Source organism: Canis aureus, chromosome 18 (assembly GCF_053574225.1).
Source record: "Canis aureus isolate CA01 chromosome 18, VMU_Caureus_v.1.0, whole genome shotgun sequence".
Taxonomy (NCBI): domain Eukaryota; kingdom Metazoa; phylum Chordata; class Mammalia; order Carnivora; family Canidae; genus Canis; species Canis aureus.
In genome coordinates, this window is record NC_135628.1 from 47,675,660 (window position 1) to 47,698,932 (window position 23,273).

General features: G+C 45.6%; 2 protein-coding genes and 1 long non-coding RNA gene across 12 annotated transcripts in view; 1 reads left to right on the forward strand and 2 right to left on the reverse strand.

Annotated features, from left to right (window-relative positions):
• The first annotated feature begins 1,323 nt into the window (after nt 1-1,323).
• TMEM243 (transmembrane protein 243) lies at nt 1,324-22,085 on the forward strand. The gene is made up of 5 exons (XM_077857146.1): nt 1,324-1,474; nt 2,063-2,332; nt 18,964-19,014; nt 20,084-20,188; nt 21,481-22,085. The coding sequence occupies exons 2-5, from the start codon at nt 2,255-2,257 to the stop codon at nt 21,601-21,603; spliced, it is 357 nt and encodes a 118-aa protein (XP_077713272.1). The 5' UTR covers nt 1,324-1,474; nt 2,063-2,254; the 3' UTR covers nt 21,604-22,085.
• Nucleotides 5,113-8,600, reverse strand: LOC144288990 (uncharacterized). The gene is made up of 2 exons (XR_013357050.1): nt 7,965-8,600; nt 5,113-7,101 (listed from the first exon to the last, which is right to left on the reverse strand). It is a non-coding gene; the product is annotated as an uncharacterized LOC144288990 (long non-coding RNA).
• The window catches only part of DMTF1 (cyclin D binding myb like transcription factor 1), a 44,348-nt gene continuing 42,984 nt past the window's right edge, over nt 21,910-23,273 (reverse strand). For all 10 annotated transcript variants that reach the window (XM_077857139.1, XM_077857144.1, XM_077857138.1 and 7 more), the window contains one exon: nt 21,910-23,250. In XM_077857139.1, coding sequence (XP_077713265.1) covers nt 23,141-23,250 — 110 coding nt within the window. In that variant the 3' untranslated portion in view covers nt 21,910-23,140. The remainder of the gene's footprint in view (nt 23,251-23,273) is intronic.

A 23,273-nucleotide genomic window follows, 5' to 3' on the forward strand; every position in this document is an offset into this window, starting at 1 on the left:
TAGGGTTTGAGGGCAGATCTGATCTACTTCAAAACTTGTGCTCTTAGCCACTGTATCTTGTCTGTCTCTTTCTTGATTACCTTTATTCCCTGTCTGGTGGTTGACTGGTACAGAGCAGGCTCCCAAAGGTATTTGTTAAATGAATGTGGCTGAATGTGAATGAAGTTATTTGTTAAGCCCATCAATCTTTTTTTTTTTTTAAGCCCATCAATCTTCTATCAGAACTGGGTGCAGGGCTGTGTAGCATTCTCATGAAAACAAAAAATCCTGCACAAGATCATTTATGAAATACATAACTGGGAGACCAGATATGCACCATACCTGACTCTATTCAGTGCTGCAAATTACAAATCGATGGATTTGTGGTTCTTAGTCCATCTCCTGTTCTAATCCCTTGACCTGAACCACCAAAAGACCACCTGGAATCCTTGCTTGGGAATGCTTCACCGCTACAGCGTTCCAACACGGGTTCTCCCTGCATAGGAGCATTGTCAGAGCTTTATTTTTTTTCTTAAGATTTGATTTATTTATTCATGAGAGGCACACACACACACAGAGGTACAGACACAGGCAGAGGGAGGAGCAGGCTCCATGCAGGGAGCCCCGACGCGGGACTCGATCCTGGGTCTCCAGGATCACACCCCCCGGCTGAAGGCGGCGCTAAACCGCTGCGCCCCGGGGCTGCCCTGGAGCTTTCTTTAATCTCGGAGCTGCAGTGTCCAGCGAACCTAGCCGGGTTGCGTTTGTTCCCTAATATTTATGACTTCAGATGCGGTGACACTTATGTTGCCTGTTAGGCCTGTCCACCTCCAGTTCTCTCTGCTCTTAACACCCGTTAAAGAGGTTGACACACGAAGTGTTCTCTGTGGCTGCAAACATGCTGAGTCAGCACATCCACGACCGGCATGAGTGTGCAAGTCAAAGCGGTACCTTGCAAGTGTCACGTCCCGACTGTTTCTTTAAATGCCACAGGATCCCTATCAAAACAAGACAAAAACAAACATACGGACAATCCTAAACCAAACCTATCAGTGCCCCCCGTTGCATTCCAGTCGTGCACAGACTAGGCTGGCTAAAAGAGGCTGCTTTAAAGAGGTTTCCAGCCACGCGCAGAGCTGGCCTCGGAGATGCTCTTTACCCACGTGGCGCGCGGACGCTAATTGCTAAGAGGCTGAGAAACGCGCAGCCGGGAGACCGACCGCCCCGCCAGGAGTAACCCGGCACCTCCGGGGATAAAGCTCCGCAGCGCGTGCGGCGCCCGGGCGGGCGGGAGAGGCTGCCGGGGCGGTGACGTCGCCGGGGCGGGCCAAGTCGGCTGGCGCCGGAGGCCGCGGGTCCCGGCGGGGCGGGGCGGGGCCCTGAGCACCGGGGCCGCAGCCCGCGCCGGCCCGCGGGCCTCTCCGCCAGCCCCGAGGCTGCTTCTCCGCGCGTCTCGCCCGCACCGCAGAGCCTTCGGCACAGAGTCCCGGCGGGGGTGAGCCCGGGAGAGGCGGCCCCGCGCGGCCGGGACGCCCCAGCTGCAGGGCGGCAGGGGCGCCGGGTGCGGCCTGCGGGCGCGGGGCGGCCCCGGGGCGGGCCAATCTGTGCGGGACGGAGGCGGGATCTTCTGTTCCGCGGCTCCGCGGGGGCAGGCGCTCGGGCCGCGGGTCCTGCGGGGGGAGCCGGGCAGCCGCGGGTGGCAGGACGGGCGCGGGGAGCTGCGGCCGATGACGGGGGAGCCGGGGTTCGGGCCGCGGCCGCGACCTGCAGCTGCAGCGCTCGGCTTGGGCAACTTCACTTTTCCCGCCGCCCGCCGGCGAGTTGGAGGGGCGGAGAGGTGCGGAGGGCTCGGGGGGGGCTCGGCCCGAACTCTTCTGGAGCCCCCCCGCCCCCGAGCATGGGGGTGTTGGTGCCCTACGGAGCACCGGGAAGGCGTGCGGGGTAGCGTGCGAGCCGTGCGGCGGCGGGGGTGCGACCGAGGGCCGCGGGCCGCGCGCCGAGATTTGGGGAAGTGGGGGCCGCGCGGGCGGGGCGCCCGAGGGGAGTCGGCCACGCGGGGCCCGTTTCCTCTCGCTTCCTGCAGCGCTTGCTCGCGATGCCGAGGGCCGCGGGCCTGGGGCGCGGCGGCCGTGCTCCCCGGGCCTGAGCGCGCACCCGCCGCCGCCGCGGGCCGTGAGCTCCCGGTGACTGCGCGGCCGGGGAGTCGCGGCCCGACCCTTCGGGAGGTGATGCCGGCGCAGTCCTGAGTGGCCCGGGAGAGCGAGGAAACCCCAAAATGGAGGACTTTTCTACCAGGACCTATGGCACCAGCGGCTTGGACAACAGACCTCTGTTCGGAGAGACGTCGGCCAAGGTGAGTGCGGACCTGGACGCGGGGTTGGGGACGTGTGTGTGTCCGAGTGTCTGCCCCCCCCGCCCCCCCCCCCCGGAGCCCTGGCTGCGGCCCCCAAGGCACTTGCAGGAGAGCGAGCTGGTTCTCCCCCCGGCTTTGCCCTGCACGTGTTTGCCCCGCCGCTCGGCACTTTCCTCGGGATGGGGAGGGCCCGGGGGCCCCGGAGGCGCGGATGGAGAAACGTTTGGAAAGTTCTGGGCTGTTGGAGGCCCTTCCGGGGAGGGGAGGTGGAGCTGGAGTGCTAATCTTCGAGAGGCTTCAGGTGTGCAACTAAAGCTTCAGTGAGAACCAACCCCAGAGAGGTGCTTCTGCTGAGTATTTATCCAGGGCCTTGGAGGGTTTGCGGCTGAGGCAGCCAGAGAGAGAGAAAGAGGCTCGACGGGAGGCTTTCTTTGATGCTGCTCCGTTCCGGGAAGGCAGCAAAGGGTCCCTGGACCCAAACAAGCTGGAGTACCTTATTTTAGCCTTTTAAAAAGCATGATGCCTTCTTACAGGCTTTATCATGTGATGTTCCGGGCCGGTAATTGAAGAGAGCTCTTTGCCTGTCTTCCGCTCTAACTCTGAGTCATTTTGGCAATATTAGCTTGTGTTTTTTACACCTAGAAAGAGGTATTGGTGACCTCTGACCCCTGACAAAGTCCCTCTTTTTTTTTTTTTCTTCTTTTTTTTTAAGATTTATTTATTTATTTTAGAGAGAGAACGAGAGTGTGCAAGCAGGAGGGGCAGAGGGAGAATGGTGACAGAGTCCTTTCAGGCCTCTCAAAAAAGTAGGGCACAACCGGAGTCCGGAAGTGACTGAGTTTTTCAGCTTTGGTGGGGGCATCTAAGAGAAAGGATAGGAAACTTGTACACCTGGCAGGGGGGTGCATAGCCCTGAATTAGGAAGCTGCCAGCCTTCTACCTTTAATCTCTCTGTGGGTATTCCTCTTTCTTATTTTTATTTTTTTAAGAGTATCTGAACAAGAAAATGTTTCAAGCTTGATCTCTAGGAAGATTCACCTTGTTTATCTCGTGGCTTTGCGTAATCCCAGCTCACCCTGCGTATGGTTTGAGAAGCATGGTTCTACTTCATTAGATGTTCCTATTTCTACTATGATTGAATATCATGGGATAGGCCCTGGGGCTCCAAGGAGCACAGGTGGGTGGGCGAGATCTGTAAACAAATGCGGTGCATTGGCTGTGTGCTATGACTGGGGCATAGACGGGGCGTGTTGGGGTACCTAGGAGAAACTGATGACTTTCATTGGGGAAGTTTGGGGAAGATCTTGGATGGCTTTTCCATTCAGAATTTCTGGTAGCCTTGGGCTTGCACAGATGAATGCCCCTAAATTGGGGTTTAACAAGAAGAGGATTTAGGGCCTGGAGAGTGGCAGCAGCTTGTTCCTTGAAGGTGTTGGACTCAGGTACCTGACTGTCCTGTTGTCCCGGGAACTCAGAGGTTCAGTGTCTTCCTCAAATGGCATCATACGCAGATTGGGGTTCCGGGTCACGTAGACTTGTACCTCCTTTAAACCCGGCAGCCCCTTAATACTGAGGTAGATGACTTGATAATGGGCTTGATTTATAAGGCACTGAAAAGTACTGATGTTTTCTGACTTGCTTGGGCCTAAACAGTGATTGTAAGTTTCCTATTGCCTGTGGTCAGTTTGAAACCCATCCAAGAACTTGACTGCTGGCAATGTTTCTCTCTTTGTTGCATCCTTATTAGTCCAAGAGTTTATAGGCCGGGTATTATGTAGGCAACTTCGGGCATGATAACAGTGGGTTCAGCTGCTCAGAGATGAAGAATGAAGATCAATTCCAGGTACCAGAATTACTCCCTGTAGCTCCCTCCATGAGGCTGAAAGAATGATGGGACAGAAATTAGAACTGAGAAAGGAAAGAGACTGTTGGTCTGAGGATGGGAGAAAACATCATGTGTCTTATATATATTTATTAAAGATTTTATTTAAGAGGAGGAGAGAGCGAGCGAGCGAACAGTCGAGTGAGTGTGAGCGTGCACGTGCGGGAGCCAGCCCCTGCATGAGCAGAAGGAAGGAGAAGCAGACTCCCCACTGAGTTAGGAGCTAGGCATGGGGCTTGATCTCAGGACCCTGAGATCATGACCTGAGCTCAAGGCAGATGCTTAACCGACTGAGCCACCCAGGCACCCCCATCATGTGTCTTATAAATTGAGATGTCAAGTGTGAAGGAGAGACCTAGGTCTTTAATGACAGTGAATGATTTTTTTTTTTTAAAGATTTTATTTACTTATTCATAGAGACACAGAGAGAGAGAGAGAGGCAGAGACACAAGCAGAGGGAGAAGCAGGCTCCACACAGGGAGCCGGACGTGGGACTCGATCCGAGGTCTCCAGGATCACACCCTGGGCTGCAGGCGGCGCCAAACCGCTGCGCCACCAGGGCTGCCCATAGTGAATGATTTTTTTGGAGGATTTGAAGTGGACAGGGCACAGGAAGCAGGCAGAAGAAGTTGCAGTGGAGCAGCTATTCTTGTGGAGAACAGTCTCTGCCAGAGCAGATTCCCGGGGACCCCGAGAAACCCTTCACTGGCCTCTGTGTGCATGTATTCCCAGCTTGCTCTCTTCCAGATGCCAGGAAACTGGACACACAAGCTGCTTAACTGTGAAACTTTGTATTAAGGAGCTACCATTTCTGAGGAGAAAATCCAGAAAGGGGAAAGCCCACTTCCTGTCATAGTCTGTTAGATTCTCTGAACTTTCAGGAATCTTGTTTGCCATATAACAACAATTGACCATCTATTTTATTTTATTTTTATCTTTTTTTTTTTTTTTTTTAACCTCTCAGTGTAAATTTAGAAAAGACCAGAACTTCAGGTCTAGTGTCTAACTCTAAGGCAGAGATGACTAAGAGCCCACAGAGCAGTAAAGAGTCTCCAGGGAGGTGGTTTTTCCTCACTGCTAGGCAGCAGCATGCTAGGCATTCAGGCTTTCCCTTGGTTGGTCATCCAGTTCCTTTGTGAGGTGGGCATTGTGACTTCTGGTGTATCACTAAGGAAGCTAATCCACAGAGGAGGCTACTTGTTCACTCACACTAGTAGCTCTTCCCTGGTAATGTTCTAACAAGTCCCTTTTATGACGAGGATAGTAAATACTGAATGGTGCAGTCTGTACTACATACTTAGAAAAGCACTGTAGACATTCATGTAAGAGTTACCCCTTCCCAGGAAATGGGTGAAAGGGTTCATCCAAAGTTGTGGAGTGAGTGAGTGAGAGATACTAGAATTCACTAGAAGACAGAATCCAGTGGGCCTTGAGCAGCTTCCTCGTGGGCAGGTCTTTGAAGTCGCTTTTGACTTCACGGGATGCTTCTGTTTCTTTCATCTACCAAACTCTAAACCTAGACTTCAGCATGAGACTTAGCAATACCTCTCACGTAGAGTGGTGGGGGAACGGCAAAGTGAGACAGACCGTGCTGTACTTACATAAATATCTAAGGGATAATAGACAAGAAAGGAAACCTATCCGTCATTCCTTTGGAATTACATATTGCTAGGTGGGCTAGCTGATGAATCCTGGTCACAATGTTTTCAGCTGTTTTTATCCATCCCCAGAGTCTGGCATGTAGTTTTGTACATTCTTTAGAGTGAAAAACCAGTGTGGCGCAGTTGCTAAGGTGAATAGATCAGTTGCTGAGATGGCGTATCTGCCGAGAGAGAGCATAAACCTGTGCTCTGGCTTAGCGTTTTCTAAAGGAGCCTTGTCCAGTGGAAATGTAATGTGAGCCACATGTGATTTTAAATGTCCTAGTAACCATAAAAAAGTATAAACAGGTAAAATTAATACATTTTACTTAATTACCTATCAAAAATAACATTTGAATGTATAATTAACATAAAAAGCAGAGACATTATTACATTTCTGGGCTAACTAAGCCTTTGACATCTAACATGTATTTTTTTCCTCCGAGCCCATGTCCGTTCTGGGCACGTTCCAGGTGCTGGGTAACCACAGACTGCTAGTACTAACCTTACTGGACAACACAGTTCTGAAGTTGAGGAGTTCGTAGCTAGGTGTTCCCGTAGTCCTTTTCACAGAATATTATTCTCTGTGGGGCTTCTCAGAACTTTTAATATGCTGGTTTTCCCTGGGACTCTGGTTGGAGAGGATAGGTAAGCCCTACTGATAGACTGTTGGTAACTTAGCCTTCTGGGACTGGCGCAATGAGTTAGAGTTCTTACCTCCCCCCTGGGAGCATCGGTGACACCCAATTTCTACAGAACACTTTCTGGGAAATGTTACTATAGGAAGTCTCTTCCTTTGCTCCTCCCTTCCCTCCCCTGGTGTGAACTAAAACCTGGAGAAATTCTCCCTCTCTTACCCGTGGCTGCCTTTTAAAGTTTGCTTTAGGACCACACATAGTTGGGGCCATCTTACTAAGTATCAGAGGGGCCCTAAGTGAACTTCAGGGCTTGAATCCATCTTCTTTTGGTTTGCCGGCTGCCTGTCCCATCATCTGAAATCTGTTTCATCCAGTCCAGATGGATGAACCTAGATGGGAGGGAGAAGATGGTTCTCTCTGGGGAGAAAGCAAACCAGCTCCCATAGCAAGCACAGACGGGAAAGGAGATACCACCCGTGGTGGAATGTAGTGTAAACTGCTTTCTGGACCAGCCTGTTCTGTTGATGGGTCACTGATTCCAAAAATGAGTGATTCATCTTCTAAGGCAGGTGGTGATCATGGTGACCTCTCCATTCATATGTGGATGTGCTAGAAGAGAGTGAGTGACTTTGGTGAAGGTATGTATACTGAACTCAGATGATATGGGGAGAATGGGGTCTGTGCAGGGGAAAGTTACTGGGCCCCAAGGTTCAGATCTTTTGGTTCCAAAGGCAAAGGGCTCATGTACGAGAAAGTATTTTTCCTGCCTCCTTCCTTCCTTCTTCCTATAAATAAATAAGATGGGAGGGCCAAAAAAGTCTTTTTATGACCTGTATTCCAATTAAAGCAATTCCAGCTTAGAGGATTTAGCTTCTGCAAATGATGGTGTAAAATGTGAGGGTTACTTTGTGCTTTTTGTAGGGGGGGTGGTGGTTTAAGAGTTACTCTTAATTAATAACAGAGCTGGGATGAAGATTATTATGTCTGGCTGCCAACCCCCCACTGCCTAGAACTCCAAAGCCTTTACTCTGAGGGATGCAAGCTTCTAGCTTCTTTCCTCTTGATACAGCTTTAGGGTGATCCTCTGAACCCAAGTTTTGTCTCCCTCCAAGGGGAGCTAATAGCCCAGGGTACCAGATCAGCTATCCCCTTGCCTCTCATCCTGCCTGACAAACCGCTTTGAGTTGAGATTTCTTGTGCTGGAGATAGTTGAGGATGGTCCATGCCATGCCTTTTTTCTTTATTAGTCTAATAAATTTGCTGTCTTCCATCCCCAGACCAGAGGACTGGGGATCTCTGCAGGTTGGGTTCAGGCATTTATAATTTTAGAAAGCCCCTCCAAGGATGCTGGTGTAGAGAGAGGGCTGAAATCCCTTGGTCTTTTACCCATGCTGTGTGGAAGCCCAGTGCAGGCTGGCACCACTACACCTCTTTCCTTTAGCTGCCTCCTGCTCTTGGCCAATGCTGTTTACCTTTCTGTAGTGTTCTTGCTGAACCCTGAAATCAGACTCGTGATGTGCAGTAAGTCAGTCTCTGAGTCACCGGGTTTGAAGCAGAGAAAGTTGTATTAAGGGCAGCCCAACAAGGCAGGGAAGAACATTGCCAAATCAGAGTTACCCTGTTGAGCTTAGGAATGGCTGATAGGATTAGCAGAGTATGTGGCAGTTGGAACAGGACCTGGATGGACCTTGAAACTTCTCAAGGGGTTCTCGAAACTTCTCGAGGGTATTTGCTATCTTCTGCATCCTCGTCAGCTCCTTGAGGGTAGGAGCCAGTTGCCTCATTTCTCCAACCTTTCTGGCAGTGGGCACAATGGCCAGTCTTGATGTTAAGTATATTAAGATGTGAGAACTAAGCATCACCAAAAAGGTAATCTACATTCTTCGGACGTGTTGGGTGACAGCAGGAGAGGGGGCTGGTGTTCAGAAGCCTGGAACACTGGATACCAAACCAGGAAAGGGTGCTTCAGGCTCTCCTGCAGCAATGGCCTCCTGTGATTTCTCCTTGCTGCACTTCAGCAAAGGGGCAGGTAGTATACCTAATACAGTTTTATACAAAAAAACTTAAACCAGGCCTTTTGGGTTGGCCTCCCAGAAGCTCTCTGGTCCACTGACTAGTCCTCTCCATAGACGGGATTTTTGCAGGTCTGAGGTGGTAGGTTAGGTCTGCAGAAATGAGTCTTTTTTTTTCCCCTTAGGGTCAGTCTATGGGTCATGTATATGTATAATTAGACTTTTTTTGAGCAGCTTTAGGATTAAATGGGTTGACAGACTTGAGTGTCCCTGTAGGAATGATGGAATGCATTTAAAATTGGGACTTAGAAATTGGGGCCAGGGTATGGGCCCCCCCTCTATTCCCACTCATGTCTGAGGACCCAACGTCTCATTGGCAAGATGCCTCATTAGATGGAGAAATAATACTACCATATTAGCAGCCGTTTACCAACTCTGGTAAATGTCACTCTGTTCTAGGGGCTTTACATATATTCTCTTACAAATCCTTATAGCAGCCCCACATGTTCGACTATTGTACAAATATGGCAATTTAGGCTTAAAAGTTGAAAGACTTCTCTAAGGCTGGCATATGGCAGGAGAATAAATCCGTCTCATCCACAGTCTCCTAACCTTGTAATCTTGCACTGTGCCTCTCATGCTGGAGGTCACACTCTTTCCTGTTCCGGGATCCTAGGGATTATTTTGCCCCTTAAACTTATGTAGGAGGTTTATTTTTCTATTTTCGCTGTGATGTGATTTCCATAAGTAGTGCTTTAATGAAATTAATATATTCAACTTCATCTATCTACGAGAAAGAGAATCTGGTGTCCTACAATGTACAAAAGATGTACAAAAATATTCACAAATGAAAGCTGCTTCAAAATGTGAGTGAAATAAGAGAAATTGAAAAATGTGCACGTACTTTCTCTAAACTGAGATGAGGGGGGAATTGGTGTCCAGATGGACACGCAGCAGTGGTGGTCACGGCACATTTGAGAGAGCTCTCTGGGTGTGAGGGTTGTATAGTGTGGGTGTGCCTGTATCCTCGTGACTACTTGCTCATGAGGCCTCTGCTCCTTACGCTGTTCTAAGTCTGGTGTTTCTTTGGGAGGTCTCAGAAGAGACGCACCTATGATCAAGTTTACTCTTTCCTGTGTGTTGCCAGTGACGTAGGATGTCCCCTGGCTTTCTACCCTGTGCGTGCTGTCCTTAGGTTTGCCCCAGATAACAGTGGGAGAGGAGGCTCCTACTTAGAGCTGTATAGCTCTGGGGAAACCAGGTTAACCTACTGGCAAGGCATGAGATTTCCTGCTTCAGCTGGGCTCCAACCTCCCCCATTTTACATCTCGATAGGTTTACTTTTATTTATTTATTTTAAAAAATTTTTTTGAGAGAGTGGAGATCACAAGCAGGGGGATGGGGCAGAGGGAGCAGACTCCACACTGAGCAGGGTGCCCTGATGTGGGACTGGATCCTAGGACCCGAGGATCATCATGACTTCAGCCAAAAAGCAGACACTTAACTGCCTAAGCTACCCTGCCCCTCTTGGTAGGTTTATTCCTGTGGGGCTGCCTCTTGAGACCTCTTACGCCACTTCCAGACTTTTCCTGACAAGAAGTTTTCCACTGAGATTTGGAAGAAATAAAAGGAAAATCCTTTCTGAGAATTGGCCATTTATATATGGTATTGGAACTGTTAAGTTTAAGAAATGCAAAAAATTTTGATACAAAATTGTAGGGTGTGGCTCAAAGGTCTGAATCACTCAGTTCAGTTAACAATGGTAGGAAGTGGTGCCCTTTGGACGTCTCCTACACGCTAAACAGACTATTATTGTCTCTTTGCCTCACCAGAAAATAATCCTGGTCTTCAGTGACCTGAAGCTCTTGTAGGTTGTGGAGGGTAAGTTCTGGATTTAAAATGGGACTGCGGCCTTTAATGAAAGGATGAGCAAAGTTCTGGGAACCTGAAGAAAGAGAAAATTCTACTCAGGGCACCAGATCAGAGGGCTTTTGCATCTTAGACCTTGAAGCCAGGAGTAAGATTTTTGACAGAGGAGGTGACTGGGGATCCCCAATGGGAGGTCTCGCTTGTGTCAAGGGGTGGGAACAGGAAGGTGCAGGAAATAGTGAAGGAACTCTTGAGTACCACTATGACTGCACTCGAGAACTCGATGGGAATGGGCTGGGTGGAGAGGCTTGAATCCTGTGCTAGGGAGTAGGAGTTGCTTCTGGAGGAAGATAGAAAGGCATTAAACGAATCCTTTTTCTTGTTCCCTCCTTGCTGAGCTTGAGCTTCAGCCATCCTGGCCCCCTTTTTTTTTTTTTTTTTTAAATCCATTTCCCGATACACTTCAAGCTTCAGGACCTTTTTTTTTAAATTTTATTTATTTATTTATTTTTTTATGATAGTCACAGAGAGAGAGAGAGAGAGGCAGAGACACAGGCAGAGGGAGAAGCAGGCTCCATGCACCGGGAGCCTGACGTGGGATTCGATCCCCGGTCTCCAGGATCGCGCCCTGGGCCAAAGGCAGGCGCCAAACCGCTGCGCCACCCAGGGATCCCGCTTCAGGACCTTTTTACTCGCTGCGGTGGCTTGTTGGCAATACCCTTCTCCCAGATTCTTGCACGTCTCGTTCCTCTTCCATTCCTTAGGTCACATCCTCAGAAAGGATTATTAGACCTCTTTTTTAAAAATAGCCTCCCATATCCACCCTGGCCATCCTTCATTTACCCAGTTTTATTTTCTTCCAACTTTCCTCACACTTGACATGTAAAAGGAATGGAGAATGAATGCCTGACATCAAAGTGGGAGGTAGTGTGGATGGAAGGCTCTTATGATGTTTCTGGGACTTGAGCTTTTCAGGCTGGAGATGGACTCCATGAGGGAGAGATTCAATTAGAGATGAAGAAGATGGAGACAGTTAATTGGGCCACAGAAGGGGTGCAGGATGGGCAGAGAAACAGGTCACCTTCTGGTCCTCTTTGGGCTGGAAGGAATGGAAACAGGAGGTGGAGGAGGAGGAGTTTTCCTCTTTTTCGTGGCATCTTTTTTTTAGGATAGAGTGGGACCAGGAAGCTGAATTGAGCCATCTCAAACCACTTTCTGTAAAGACGCAGGGACCATCAACTCAAAATGAAAGGCCATGGAAATACAGTGAAGGCTCAGCTGAAAACAGGAATTTGCAGCCAACTCCGTTAGCCCGTCTTTCAGCTAATGTTTGGGCACCTAATATATGCTGAGCACTGTGCTCCCCACTCCTCCCCCATGCAGTGGCACTTTTGGGCCACATAATCAAAAACCCACAAAAGGAGATTATCTCTGCTCTCGGCAGTGGCGGCTCCCTCAGCCACATGGCTTGGCTTTGTCTGAAAGAGAGAAAGGTGCTGCCGATGGGTGATGCAGGCTGGTGCCAGGGTGCTCAGCTGGGAGCGGGGAAGGATGGGGCTGGACAGCAGCCATGCAGCCATGTGTTGTGAGTGGCTCACAGTCTGACTGTGAACTAGGAAGATGTGGCCCTCCGGCTCCCAGACCTTATGGTATAGAGAGGGAGACAGACAAGTAACCCACAGGTGAGGTCAGGACAGTGGGAAGGCTTTACAGCAAGAGCATAGCACTTGAGCATAGAAGTGGTTGAGGGTTTGGGGCAGGAAGAGGGGAGTCAGGACTGGGTTTTCAGAGCCTCAAGAGCACAGGAACAGATCCGACCGGGAGTTGTCTATGCACTGCTGAAACTGCTGAACCCATGGTCTGAGACTGGTAGGGAGGCCCTCAAGTTAGAGCTTTGGTGTAACAGGTAGGGAATGATCGAGTCAGTGGATGTGGGTAAAGATCAGATGCAGGGGCAGTAGGGCACAACATGGCAGGGATACTGATTGGGCAAAAGCAGGTACAGAAATGACTGAGGAACTGAGAAGAAGAGGGGGAACAAGTGGACCAGATGTTGCCAGAGACATAGATTTTAAAGAGGATGCTTTAGTCCATTTGGGCTGCCACAACAAAATACCATGGACTGAGTACTAGGTGATTTTTATAAACCACAAACAGGTCTTTCTCAGAGTTGTGCAGGCTGGAAGTCTGAGGTCAGGGATGACAGCATGGTTGGATGGGGTCCTTTGCCAGGTTGTAGCTTGTGTTTGTACCCTCATGTGGCAGAAGCGGTGAGAGAGATCTCTGGAGCCTCTCATAAGGACACCAGTCCCATTCCTGAGGGCTCTACCCTTGTGGCCTAATGATGTCCCAAAGACCCTACCTCTTAATATTGTCACCTTGGGCAGTAGGATGTTCACCTGAGAAATTAGGAAGACACATTCAGACCACAGCACAGGGCATTACTAAAGCTAACTCCATCTGGCCCAGGGAGTAGGGAATGCCCTGCATCCTACTCCTCAGCCATGAACCTGGGATGAGCTAATGGGTGAAATGGGCTCTACTGGGGACAGTGTTCAAAGACAGACAACAAGGAAATCCAGGGTGTGGAACTCTGCAGTGCACAAAGCCTGTTGGCTCTCATGGAACAGGTTTCTGGGGGTGGGATGGCTCACAGGACTTGAAAGTGTGGGTGTGAGGACTGATGGAGAACATTGAGCGGGAGGGTGTGGGTCTGCTGGGCTACCTGCGATGTTGTCTGAGGTGAAGGATTTTATGGAGCCACAAAACTAGAGACAATGCCAAAAATGGAATTATCAACTTTACCCCAACCCTCACCCGCTCTGTCTCCCTTCAGAAAGAGGAGGGGAAAGTTTCTGTAGCTTTGTCCATCCAGGGGCTTTGTCCATCCAAGTGGTCTGCACAGAGCTTTCTGTTTTCCTTTGTTTCTCCCTGGGGATGCTGAGCAGCACTGATGAAAGATGAATTCCTCAGTAGGAGGCCTTGCTCCCATGCCTCTGAAACCAGTGCTTGGTTCTGCTCTAGCAGAAAGTGAGAAATTGGGCTTATACTCAGGTAGGGAAACCTGGCCCCTGGTTTATTAGATATTTCTATGGAATTAATGGAACCTAGCCTGGGAGACATCAGTAGGGTGTTGGACCTTCGTGGCTGGCAAAAACATGAACTTTTAGGCAGCAGGACCAGGCCATGGCTTCTGCTGTGTTGCAGTGTGTCCATCCCAGAACAGTGAGGCCACATGCTTTTCTGCCTGGGAGCTGAGATTTCTGGAGAGCCAGGCTTCCAGCCTCTGTTGGTGAGAGGCCTTCTAAGGGAAATGCCGTTGGCCACTCCAGTTTGATTCTCCATGTTAACCAGTGTTCGCAGAGTGTCAACAGTGTGCCAGGCTGCAGTCAAGGAAGACAAGTAGGCTGCCTGCCTTGCTGTAAACTTCCAGTCCTTTTTTTTTTTTTTTTTTTTTTTAATTTTTTATTTATTTATGATAGGCACACAGTGAGAGAGAGAGAGAGGCAGAGACACAGGCAGAGGGAGAAGCAGGCTCCATGCACCGGGAGCCTGACGTGGGATTTGATCCTGGGTCTCCAGGATCACGCCCTGGGCCAAAGGCAGGCGCTAAACCGCTGCGCCACCCAGGGATCCCTAAACTTCCAGTCCTAATGCAGGAGATGGGCAATACATTTTATTTTGGTGCAGTAAGCATAAAGTGTGGGCAATGTGATGTTAGTGTCTTGAGATGAGAGCATCTCATCCTGAGAGGAAGGTGCCAGAGGATAGTGTCCAGAAAGGATTTACAGTGGATTTGATGTTTGACTTGAGCTCTGAAGGGTGAGCATTCAAATTGGGAGTGTGGCATGTTAGCCATCCCACCTCCCGCCCCACAGCTTACTCTTTTGAGACCATTATCCCTTTGTTTTTTTTCTTATGGGTCAATATAAGAGACTGTGTGTGAAGTAGCTGCTGTGTTTTCTGTGTCCCTGTGTCCTCCAGACCCATGCAACAAACTGACATCCAGAAGTTTGCCTCTTTGAATGATCCAGTGTGCTTAAATTAGCAAGCAGTCTTAAACCCTATTGCACTTCCCACAAGCACTCTTGGTTGTCAGCACTCTTAGGACTAACATTTGAGCTTAAATCAGAAAAGTTTTCTTGAGTTAACTTTTCTGTGTCCTTCCTCTCATTCCACTTCCCAAACTGCTCTAGAAATTCTGCTTTGCTCTTTTTGCTTGTTGCTTAAATGAGTTAGGGTTTTACTGCAGTAGCACAAGCCCTTAAATTCATTTTGGAAGTAAGCAAAAAATAAATTGCTTTGGAAATGGAATACTTGTTAGCGTTCCAAACAGCCTAGAACCAGGATGATTCCAGGCTGCTGAGGGTAAATGCCAGTTTTTTGTTTGGGATGCTGCCAGTTTTCTCCCAGAGCTATCATGAAATAGCTGAGCCTTTGACAGGAGTTTGGGGTTCTCTGTCTTGTATTAAAGATGCTGGCTCATGACCAACAAGGCAAGATTGGGGACTTCTCTGCTTTTTTGATTGCTGGGGAGTAGGCCTTCTTCTCTGGCCAAAGTGCAGTTTGGAGCTGACCATCCAGAACCATTAATTGTTAAAGCAAAGGGTCCAGATACCAGGAAGCCAAGTCCTCTTGTATGACAGACCTAAATGTGTTAAGGGTTGTTTTTCAAGTCCCATGATTAGCCAGTGGCAGAACCGAGATGAGAAACTTGGTCTCTTCAGTCTAATTTCAGGATTCTTATATATAACTAGTCTAAGGATTCTTAGACCTTTTGGCTTGGATTTTTCAGAGAGCATTGGATAGAGTTGGCCATTACCTGGTTGTATGACCTTGGGTGTTTCACTGAACCTAGTTACCCACTGGCAAATGGAGATCATGTATTTCTACCTTGCTTCAAGGGTTACCTTCTATCATCCCAGGTACAGACCAGTGGCATGTATGTCCATCATTTTCTCCTTTCCCATTTGAAAGAAGATGAAGACCTGAATGCTCTGGGCTCAGGCTGATGGGAGGCCCTTTGCTCAGCTTTAATGAAGCTGGCTCAACTATTGGCTATCTCCATTTGCCATGCATTTTTTCTCTTTGGGGTCGTGGTTAAGGTCCTGAGGGACTACCCTCTCTTCTTTTTGTTCATCTGCCAGTCCTCTTTCAGCTTTGTCTTACATTCTCTACCTGACAAAGGTACCTCCCTTCCTTTCTCCTTAGTGCCCTCTCGAGCTCTGAACAGTGTCAACTTCTGCAGGTTAGACAGTTTTACTCATTGTATTTGCATCTGGAATATAGTAACTTTCTTCATTTTATTGAACTGTAATTGAGATCTTTAAGTGAATAAATGACTTGCAAAGTAATATATGCAGAATCTCTCTCAGGACTGCACTATATATTTCTGTGTTCAGGTTCTAGAATGTCCTAAATTGCTTATCCTATCCTCTCTGCGCATGCACATAAGGATCAAGGATGATTATGATCCTGTTGAACTTTTGTGGGGAGTGAAAATAAAACACAGTAGAATGTCTAAAGGTCTGGGAGGGGAGAAGTTTTGGTCGGCAGAAATAGGAATAATGAAACAGGAGGAGACAGTTTCTATGAGAAATTGGTATTCATATTAGTTTGAAAACTGCCCTTTGAAATGCTATCTAATTATTTGCTTTTGTTGCTCTATCTTAGGAGACTGGGAACTGGGAGAGATGCTAAAGCCCTGAAAAGTAATCTCTGGGCCCAGGCAACAGTCTTCTCTTATTATTTAAACTTTTCAGTAATCAGAATGGTTTAGCTTGGACTTGTTGGTAGAGTGGTGCTTCTCAGATTTTAATGTACAAATCATCTGAAGAGCTTGTTAAAATGCAGATTGACTCAATAGGTCCTGGGGCAAGGCCCATGATTCTGCATTCCTCATGGGCTCTCACTTGAGCTGATGCTGCTACATTGCAGACCACACTTTCCATAGCACACTTTTAGAAGAGGCTAAAAGTGGGAGGTCTTACTAAGTCAACTATGCTCTTTCTTTGGCCTGGATTCATGGTTACTTGGTTACAGAAGGCCTGAAGCCAAGTCCTTGTCTTGGAGAATTCTCAGAAAACCCTGTGAGAAACACTTGACCATATCCTAAATGGTTCATCCCATCTTGAGAGTCCCAGGGGGGCTGCATTATGATAGAATAACTGATATTCATGAAGATGACTTGGGATTCTATTCCATGAACTGTCTAGAAGGCAAACAAGGAGTCTTCATTAAAGTTTAGATACATTATTATGAAAGATTAAAACCAGTTAGGCATACACAAGTTAAGTTTAACGTGAAAAAATCAAGAACTCTTCATTCCTGAAAGACACCGCACTGTAGTTCTTTGTGAATGATCTTTTGAGGAGCCACCTGTCATTTGATGTGTTTATTTAGACCAGATGTAGCATGCTAGGTTGTGCTTACAGTGAGAAGTGTAAATGAGATCTGCTCTCTTGGAGCTCAATCCTGTTTCTGTCATTTGACTGATACTTGAGACCTTGGGCAAATTGTTTCTCAGAGCGTCTTTTGCCACTTGTAAAATAGTCCTAGTACCATTTCATCCCCAATTTTTTTTTTTAAAAAGAAGATATGCAAACGCTCTTGGCATAGTTACTATCCCTTCACTATTACTACTTTTTCTCCTGCTCTCATCCTAGTTGGCATCTTGCTGTGCTGTTTGGAGATAAGTGATTCTTCTTGGCTACCTCACCTGAACCTCTTCACTGTCTTCTATCTATTGGTAAGAGAGCTGTGGTGAGGTCTGCAGACATTTGTAAACTTTTGCAAATCCCTGAACTCCTAGAAAAGAGAGCAGATATTCTCCGAATAGATCAGAGTTCAGTTAAACCTTTTTCACAAGGTAAAAATAATGGGGCTCCTGTTAATATACTGACGGTCTATATGACTTTGGTTAGGGCACACACTAATGTGTGGAAATAAGTTATTAGTGATCAGTGTAATTTGCCCTTGGGTCTCTCCCCTCAGAAATGGTCATAATTTCAGACTCTGGGGTTTGCTGGGCAGGCTTCTCTAGCTGAGGCCATGAAAAGATCTTTTCTGAGTCCTTCTAGGTTTAGTAAGGGTGTGGCTGGTTGTGTTACCTTTGCCCTGTATAACATGTGAATTGCAGTGGCCTTGGTCTGTAGAGAGTGGTTTGTCCTTGGTTAGATCAGGCACATCCAATTTAATACTTGGCTTTCCTTTACTCTTTCTCCCAGTTTTGCCTGCCTCTTAACTTTGGATTCTTAGCTTTAAATATGGACGACTCAGAAATGGGTATTTGATGCTGCTCTGTGCTTGTTCCTTCCTGTGCCCTTTCATCCATGAGATTTTGTTTATTGGCTACTCCTGTTCCATATCCTGCTGTTCCTTGCACAGATGATACCAAAATAATCTTTATAAAACTACTGATTTCTTAGTTTTGACTCCTCAAAAATAAGACTACTTGGTAATCTCAATGGCCTGTAAGTGTTCCTTAATCAGAACTCTGTTCTGTAAACTCAACCAAATCTATATATTACAAGTGTATTACATGTTACTACTTTATACTAGTTAGGTGTAAATAAAATCTTGAGTTCCTACAGCTGAAGCTTTATCTAACCAGTGACCTTGACTTAGGAGTCCTGTTACAAAGTTGTTTCTCACTGTAGGACTTTGGGCAAATAATTTAACCACACTCACTGGACCTAAATATATATTAAGCAACATAAGGATTGAATTAGATCAGAAGTTTTCTTTTTTTTTTTTTTTTTTTTTTTTTTTTTTTACTCATGAGAGACACAGAGAGAGAGAGGCAGAGACACAGGCAGAGGCAGAAGCAGGCGCGATGCAGGAAGCCCGATGGTGGGACTCAATGCCGGGTCTCCAGGATCATGCCCTGGACTGAAGGTGGCGCTAAACCGCTGAGCCCCCCGGGCTGCCCAGATGAGAAGTTTTCTAAACCATTCTATGGAATTGGTTGGAGTGGGGATGGGAGTGACAAGGCTCAGTAGGTAGGACCCCAGGCTCTGCATTCCGTCAAATGATTCTTTGATTATTGAAGGCTTTTGCTATTAAAGGAGTTGGAAAAGCACTGCCTAGATAGTCTGAGATTGCCTCCAGTTCTGCCATTATGTGATCCCTTCCAGCAGTAGCATCTACTTTTAAATTACATTAGACTGGGATACCTGTAATACAAGTAGGCCCAAAGTCAGGGCACTCAGCATCATCTGCAGTCAGTTTCTGTTGTCACCGAGGCCCTGGGCTGGCCATTCCAGTACCCTTGTCCTTTTGCTTCTGTTTAAACTGTTCCCAGCAGCACATGGAATATAAGCATCCTTTCCCTGATATTCAGTCCTTTCCAGTCTTCAAAAGACTGTAGTGTAAAAACATCCTCTCCTTTCAGGAAACCTTTTCTCATGAGTGGTCCGGGTCTTCCCAGAGTGGCTCAGTATGCTTGGCCTTTTGGCAGTTCTGTGTATGTGTGTAAAGCTCAGAGGGGCAGGACCTTAGTTTCTTAATTCTAAATCGCCCCAGTGGCTAGCATTGTGCCTGAAAGTGCTGTGGATCCATCACAGGGCTCAAAAACTCTTTTCTCTTTCAGGATCGAATCATCAATTTAGTTGTTGGCAGCTTAACATCCTTATTGATTCTAGTAAGTATCTTTATTTTGTGTCTCACCCAGGCTCTTAGCCAAAGTTTTGAAAGCCTCAGTATTGTGGTTCAGTTTAACACTCAGAAAAAATATTTAAAAGGCCAGTACGTGAACACGTGAAGTATTCTAGTCATAGCCTAGTATTGTTTTATAACTGCTTGAAGAAAACTGCATTTGGCAACAGGAATAGATAGATTTCTACCTTCACCCCCCAGATGAGTATATGAAATAGCACATGGCAATTAAGTAGTTTCTCTGTGTTTGCCATGTTTGTCTAATAAATCTGTAACTTGTCAGTGGCACCAGCAATTCCCCTCTGTATATACCCCACAACTCCCCATTTCTGCTAATACCTTCATTTTTTTTTTTTTTTGTTCCTAAAGCCTATTATCCTTTGGTTTAAAAAGATTATTTGGTCATGTAGTCATACTTCATCCTATATAATGTAGCTTGTTGCTACTGCTGTAAAATGAAAACAAAGCTATAGTTCCCATAGTGTGAAAATGGCATTTTTGTACCACAATTTCATTAAATCTGAGAATTTTAGTGAAGTTCCATTGATTTCTTAATGAAAAGAATTCTTCTATCACAGAATGCTTTTCTGTGGTAGAAGCAGAACTCCAGTTATTAGAAACCGATCTCTCAGTATTTTCCAAAATGTTCAGCAAAAACGTTTTTGGTTTTAATTTTTGTCGGCATATTCAAAGTAATGTTAACAAAGTTTAGAACTTTACCCCGTGTAATCCTTAATCCTGGGAATGACATTTAAATGCTTTGTAATCTTTTTGTCAAGGGGTTGTTTTGGGCTTAGCTAGTTTTATGAGCTATGTTTTCTGTCTCCTTTAGTTAGAGGAAAAGGATAGAAAAAGGAAGTGTTAAAAGAAGTAACTTACTGGAACAGATTTAGAAATCCTTCACTAAATATTAACTTAGCAGAAGGCAACCTGGGGGGGGGGTAAGATACTGTTTTACAGTGTGAAGTGTTTTTTTAATAGGACATTGCTTAAATTCTAATCTAACAGAGTGTCGGAATTACTCATAAGGTCTGACACCATTTCTTTTCATACAGGTAACACTGATCAGTGCTTTTGTTTTCCCTCAACTACCTCCAAAACCGCTGAATATATTTTTTGCTGTCTGCATCTCTTTGAGTAGTATTACTGCCTGCATACTTGTGAGTACTATTTAGAATTTAAATTGAGTATCCTTGATCGCTGAAAGCTGCAGTGCCTATTTAGGACAGATTCCCAGCCTTGGCTCTGTAAGAAAGGGTAGGTCTAATTACCCACCCTCACCTTGCAACAAAGGATGTCAGAAATCTCAGTATTAATTGGCAGATTTTTGTTTTTGGGATCAGGAGTTGTTAACTGTAAAGGGTAACTGTTCCTTTGAAAGATTAAAAAAAAAAAGGAAGGGGGAAAATAGTTAGGACTGGGATGGCCAAAGCTTTGGTTTAATTTACCTAATTCATCTTCCTTCAAGGACTTAGAGGCCCAACAGGATTTGCCAGATGCCATTACTGCTCTAAAGGGAAGAGATACAGCATTCTGGATTAATTTCTAATTACAGAATTAGTCTATTTTAATCTCTATGCGTATCTCCCCAAATGAAAGTAATTAACACCAAGAATCTCCTGGGAAACCTTAAACTGCAGCTGTATCCTTGTCACAAGAATGTACAATTTTACTGTAAAGATGCTTTTCTTTCATATAAAGAAAGAAAGATGGTGATAATCCTCACTTAGATATTTGCCAATTGTTCAGTCATTCATTAGCTGGCTGTTGTTTTATTTCCCTTGAGGAGCAGTAGAACCAAAACTATAAACCTTTAAAAGTAATAGTTTTGACTCACATAGGGCTTAAATCTCCATTGCAATGTGTTTATCTAATTAACTTATCCTGCTCTACTCTTATGATATGAGGAAGACTTGTCCCATCCACTTCTAGAGCCTTTGGAACAAAGCTACCAGAAAATGACTCCTTCTCACTCCCAGCCTAAAGCCAGGAGTGACTAACCTGATTTAGTTTTGTATAAAAACTTTTCTTGTATTGGCAATCTGACTCTGTAATATGAACTTAAAAGTTGTTATCCCTTCCAGAACCTAAGAGAGCTGTACCTTTTTACTCAAATATATTTAAAATAGATCTACGAGGTATAAATTCTTGGATGGCTTGTCAGTAATTGGATGACTACTGGTTTGAAGAGAATAAAGGTAGCTGAGAAAGCAGGAATAAGTATGATCTTGGATGTGGAAACTCCATACTACTAGAACTATAAAGAGAAAAATTACATTCTAGTTGTGGTAGTTTCAGAAATGTAGATTAACATAAAGACTGTCTCACTTAGGGGGAAAAGTATATATGGATGAAATTGGTCACAGTTGAAAAGAATTAGTTCTCTTTAGAAATTTTTATACCAGGTCCAGTGACTACGATTTTAACTCTTATTTAATTCTTCTTCTTTTAGATCTACTGGTATCGACAAGGAGACTTAGAACCGAAATTTAGAAATCTAATTTACTATATCTTATTTTCTATCATCATGTTATGTATATGTGCAAACCTATACTTCCATGACGTGGGGAGGTGAGGCTGCTATAGGAGAAATACTTACCAGGTCTCTTCAAAGCTATCCATTAGGACTGTGAACAAGAGCTGGGTAAGCTTCTGAAGAATCTCCTGAACAAGTCTGATACATGATTTTCATGTTAATTGTAAATCTAAAATACCCTCTTGCAGGGGAGACCTAGATTGCTTTGCTTTTTCTTTAAGGAGGTGTTGTTGCACTTAAACATTCCAACCCTTAAAGCTCAAATGGCACAAGCAATTTTCACTTTTGAAATTAAATTTTTTTATACTGTAAGTGCATGGCGAAAGGCTATGTAACAATCTTGCATTTTAAGACAAATATTCTTTTATTTCTGTTAAACTGAATATACAATTGTTCCCTAGGCAACCAACTTTTGCTTATAACTACAATTTAATTTCACATTAACAAAACACAGATGGTGAAAAGACAACTTTGATTGTGAAGATCTAATTACAATAATAAATAAAATAATTTATACATGGGCTTTTTTTTTTTCTTTCCCTGTGACTTTTCTATAGGGATCCTGTTCATTAAAGCCCTAGTGGCTAATTTTGGCTTCACCTTCTCTAATACAGGAATGGCTCCTGATTTCTTTCCTTTGATAACAGAAGCAAATTTTGTTTCTTTAAACTGCCTGAGAGGGAGAAGTTATGTCACCCCACCAGCTACTGCACTAAAGTGAAGGGCAGACTCTGATACCTTCCCCAACTATTTCTTGGGTAATTTGTATAGCAAAACATGTAAGAAAGAGTCATGGTATAGGGTAGGCAACCTTACTTTTCCCATTTAGTTTAATTTTATTTCAAAGTGCTAACTTTGTAAACTGACCATAGTGGGTTCTGAAGGGGTAAAAACTCTACTTAGCTTCTGGTGAGCTGTATTCCATATTCCCTTTAAAAGTAATAAAAAAACCTGTAGTGAATTTTTTTAATTCTTATAATGCTTCTCTGTGTACCCAGCCTGAATCAGCTCCCACTGCCAGCAATGGGTAAAACAACAGTAACCGCCACACAATCCCCTCCTTGATCTCTGTGTATGCTAGTAACCTCTCAAAGTAAAGATACTTAGAACATTTTTGAGGGTCACTGGTAAGCTCTACACCATGTTGATGGGATGTTTCTAAAATAAGAACAGGCCAACTTGAGATGGGATAGAGCCATGTCTGATCTTAAGAGAGATGAACATTACTGCTTTTAAAACACAGTTAAGCTTTGGTGATTGTAAACTTTTCTCAGTAGCTGAAGTGAATGAAATCCCTGCTGACAGTTAACATGAACCACAGGGATGGACGCAGTTAAGACGTCCATACTCAATTCACCTACCCACAAGACTCCTAAGACTAGACCTCAGATGGTATATTTAAAGGAGGTAAAAAGTCATAGCAGCAACACTGTATGTGGCTTATGCACTGTAGCTGTTTAAAAGCCAAAGGAATGGTGAATTAAGCCTCTTGCGAGTTGCTCCTATTTCTTTGGAGATGTTGTAATTAACAGTGTGGCTTCTTTGCCTGAGCTACCTGTCTCTTTTTAAGAATTACCTAATGACAGTTGACCAAATCCTCAACATCCTTTGAGTCTTCTGAAACAGGACTGCCCAAAGATGATCCAATGATATTTGATTCTTCTCGATGATGTTGGAGTATGGGATCTGTAAGGAGTTAAGTGTAAAGT